General features: G+C 35.5%; 1 protein-coding gene across 1 annotated transcript in view; it reads left to right on the plus strand.

The window, feature by feature from the left end:
- Nucleotides 1–3,963, plus strand: part of col27a1b (collagen, type XXVII, alpha 1b) — a gene marked incomplete at its 5' end in the record, with an annotated part of 91,702 nt that overhangs the window by 71,834 nt on the left and 15,905 nt on the right. Inside the window, 6 exon segments of the mRNA XM_014024015.1 lie at nt 1,993–2,046; nt 2,995–3,051; nt 3,136–3,189; nt 3,264–3,317; nt 3,410–3,463; nt 3,541–3,594. Of these exon segments, the coding sequence (XP_013879469.1) occupies nt 1,993–2,046; nt 2,995–3,051; nt 3,136–3,189; nt 3,264–3,317; nt 3,410–3,463; nt 3,541–3,594 (327 nt within the window).

Genomic DNA, 3,963 nt, shown 5'->3' on the forward strand with positions numbered 1-3,963 from the left:
ACATCCTACAGTATTTTTACAGTCTTTATTTTACAGTTAAAATATAAGTTATAAAGTCTAATGTTACAACTAATCGGGGATCCCTTTAAAGGTTTGCATATCACAAAGGACAATGTTGACTGATGTTATTGTCTCGCCGGTATAACTTCGTCCTTTAATGTTCTGCTGTTGTTAATTGGTGTTTTATAATTCTGCACTGCAGTGATTATTAAAACTCTCAGTTGCCATGGCAGCTGACTCTGCGCTCCTGTTCGGCTCAGCGGCAGCGTTTCTTTAACAAACCCTTGACATTTTCCTCTGAATTGTCCTCTCCTGATGGGCCGGGTCCAGCTGTCTTCTGCTGATTCATTTTCTCATTCAGATAATTTATCTCCATCCGGCTGAAACATGTTATTTATACACATTATAAGTGTATGGATTTAGAAGTAAAGCAGGTCAGATAATTGTTTAGAACTAATATATGTTTATATACTATATATATATATATATATATATATATTGACTCTTTACAGCATCTCCTGTTAAAGTGCCTGTGACATCAAATTTTCGTAATAAAAATGGACAGGTTTTTGGAAAGATAACATTTATAACATATTACAAACCTAATTTCACACTGCTGAGATGAACAGTTGTTGAGATAATTGCATGTGAAGAAACAGGAAGTGATGTCAAAGGGGAATGTCTGCATGTAAACAGCATGTTGCTACAATAACAGACTGTAGAGAAAAATCTGATGTTTCTTTAGATTATTTTGAGTCCCCATCAGAGAGATGAAGAACAAAGTGTAAATATTGTTTCAAAAAGACCAGAGTTGTCTTTCTTTAAGAGTTCCCCTTTGATGTCACTTCCTGTTTCACTTTAGCTGAGCCAAGTTCAAAAGAAAATATGCGATTTTTGTAACAAAATGAGTAAAATCATTTGTATTATGCAAAGTTTCTTACATATAAAGTTGTTTTATTTGACTTTCTGTATTTGAAGTATAAACACATCACAGGCACTTTAAGCTTTCCATACATTTAAACAAGGTGCAATTTTAGTAAAAATGTAAAAGCTGCATTTCAGAACACACTGTTTTTGTACTAAAAGTTATGGATCAAACCATAAAAGCGTTTTTTTTTTTTTTTTCTGACTGCCGTATTTTGATTTTCCTACAGCAGAACAAGATTAACAATGGGAACAATGTATGGTTCAAAACATTTGCAGCACAATAAAACTGTTCTCTGGAAGACTAATTTCTGATGAGATTTTAGTCATTTTCATCCAGCAGGGAAATTTAAAGCTGTTTAATGATTAATGAAAGAATTTAACGTTTAGTTCAATCTACGCTGCTGTTTTCTAGACAAATCTCAGGGGTTTTATTGATCAGCAGTATAAGCAAATGCTAAGGTGGTGTAATAAATGGGGGGGGGGGGCAATAAATATATTTTCTAACTTATTATATACTACGTATTTTAGTACTAATTTTATATTGTTTATTAATCCCAATAATTTAGTAAAATGTTTTTAAATGGCAGGAAAATGCAGAGTTTGGAGTAGACCCTTTGCTAAATTTTCCAGGGGCGTATACCCCTTAGACCCCCTTATATCTGCTTTGCTCCACAGCTGCTGTGTTCCTCATTGCTGTGAGCAATGGTTGGCAGGTTCTGCTATTCTGTTTCAAATTAATTATTTTAATTGGCCAAACTGTTTTATAAAAATAATATCAAAGACAAACTATTTAATTTGGTAAATGAATGTGAGTAAATTGGCAGTGAGATTTAGAAAATTACACAAGGGGGCGCCACCTGGAATCTTACCTAGGGAACCAAATTGGCTGTTTCCATGCCTCAATGTACGGAACTAAAAATAATAATAAAAAAAAAACTCTGCCCAGCATTTTCTCAATTGATTTTAATGTGCGTTTTGTCACAAGCATACATTGTCACCTAATTTAGTGATGTGGAGACTGGGACCTGTATGGAAAAACATAAAGTCCTTTTTGTGCGTTTACAGGGCCACATGGGACGACCAGGTTCAGCTGGACCTCCTGGATCAAAGGGTGAAAAGGTACATCATCCCTCCTCCTTTTTTCCCTGTCTCTAACAGCTGACTGGGGTTGGATTGTGTTTTATGAGCTCTGGAGAAATGTTGCTTTGATGGTTTTTCCGATGCACCGAAACATGAATTTTGTCCCTAACTTGTGCTTCTTTCGTATGTCTTTGCGCCCTCACAATATTCCCAAAGTTCTCCTTAATTTGATGAGTGATCTGAACTTGGACAAAGCCGATTAACTCGGCACCGCCAAATGCATGCAATTAGACAAGCTCCTGGACTCCTATCCTCTGAATTTAGTAGAAATTAGCCACATAATTTGTGTTTATTTGACAGGAGCGCTGTGTAACGATACACACTGCACCAGACTTTAGTGATATACTAATTTGCATTTTTTTAGTCCCTGGGCAGAAGCCATCTGGATGTGGATATTTGTTGTTTTCTCATTGCCCGTATCCTCAGTCTAATTGCTGTGCTTCTGCTCTAATTAAATCAATATCGCACTATCACGCTCGCACATTGTTAAATTTATGATTGTCAATTTAGTGCCAGGTAATTGTCGTGCTAAAACTATGCTGTTGATACACATCTGAATTACATTTAATTGTGAATCACCAAAGATACAGTTTATTGCTTTTCATTCATACAATTGTTGGCTTTATTTATTTATTTATTTATTTTTAAATTTGGGGCCCCCGGCCGTCGCTAATTATCGTTGCTTCCTCTTCATATTAATCTCTGTGTTTATTTATTTATTTTGACGCATCCGCAGCTCGTAACTTTATGCCTATTGTTTAATGAATCTCGTGAAAAATTCTTAAGCAAACGCTGACTCCATTTATGTGAAAATGGATCATTGTGAGTAATAGCTTGTTTATTGATTCGTCATTCATATAAAGACAGTGGACAATGTGTTTCAATGAAACATGTAAAACATGCTTTGTTTCTGCTTTGTTTGCCAAGGGAGAACATGGAGATGACAGTAAGGCAGAGGGCCTTCCAGGTCCCCAAGGTGACAGAGTGAGTTTCTGACATGCACTGTGTTTTTGTACCATTTGTTGGTGATGATCTGGATTATTAAACTGTTGTTTTTCTCTCATTCAGGGTCCTCCTGGAGTCAGAGGAGAAAGAGGAGAGCCAGGTGACACGGGACACTTTGTAAGTGTGGAAACAAATCTGTTACATTGCTTATAAAGTACGAGTGAAATTACAGGAAATGCGTCTTTTTTCAGGGTCAAACAGGCATCAGTGGACTGAGGGGTGAAACTGGGGCTCCAGGTCTTCCTGTAGGTATTCTGGTTCCTAGAATCTACAGCTCAGATTTATGTTTTTATACAGAAAACTGATCAAAAATCTGAAACATTAATGATCATTTCAGGGACATCCTGGGACTAAAGGACAACCAGGACTGAAAGGACCCAAAGGCGATCAAGTAAGAACGAAAAGCTGTTTCAAAGATACTTTGAGTCTTAAAGATATTTATTCTGCAGTTATTTTTTTATACTTCAGGGTTTGAAAGGAAAACCAGGACCAGCAGGTGCATCTGGAACCAAAGGACCACCGGTGAGTTGGATGTGTTTCTTGCAGTTAGACTTTGAAACACTAAAAAGCAAGTATGAGGTGCCGTTTGTAAAGTTATACAGTCAATAATTACCACCAATATTTTTGTTTTATATAGCCTTTTATACGAAAAAAAGAACAGATTTATTTTTCAAAGTCAGTTTTTCACCATATGATTCATACCTTTATAAATGTCATCGTTTATAAAACTAAATATTTAACTTACAAATTAAATATTTAGTTAACAAGCTAAATATTTAACTTCTGACTTAAATATTTAGTTTTGAGCTAAATAATTAGCTTGCAACTTAAATATTTAGCTACCAACCTAAATATTTAAGTTAAATATTTAGGTAGCTACCTAAATATTTA

The sequence above is a fragment of the Austrofundulus limnaeus genome, unplaced genomic scaffold (assembly GCF_001266775.1).
Source record: "Austrofundulus limnaeus strain Quisiro unplaced genomic scaffold, Austrofundulus_limnaeus-1.0 Scaffold403, whole genome shotgun sequence".
Taxonomy (NCBI): domain Eukaryota; kingdom Metazoa; phylum Chordata; class Actinopteri; order Cyprinodontiformes; family Rivulidae; genus Austrofundulus; species Austrofundulus limnaeus.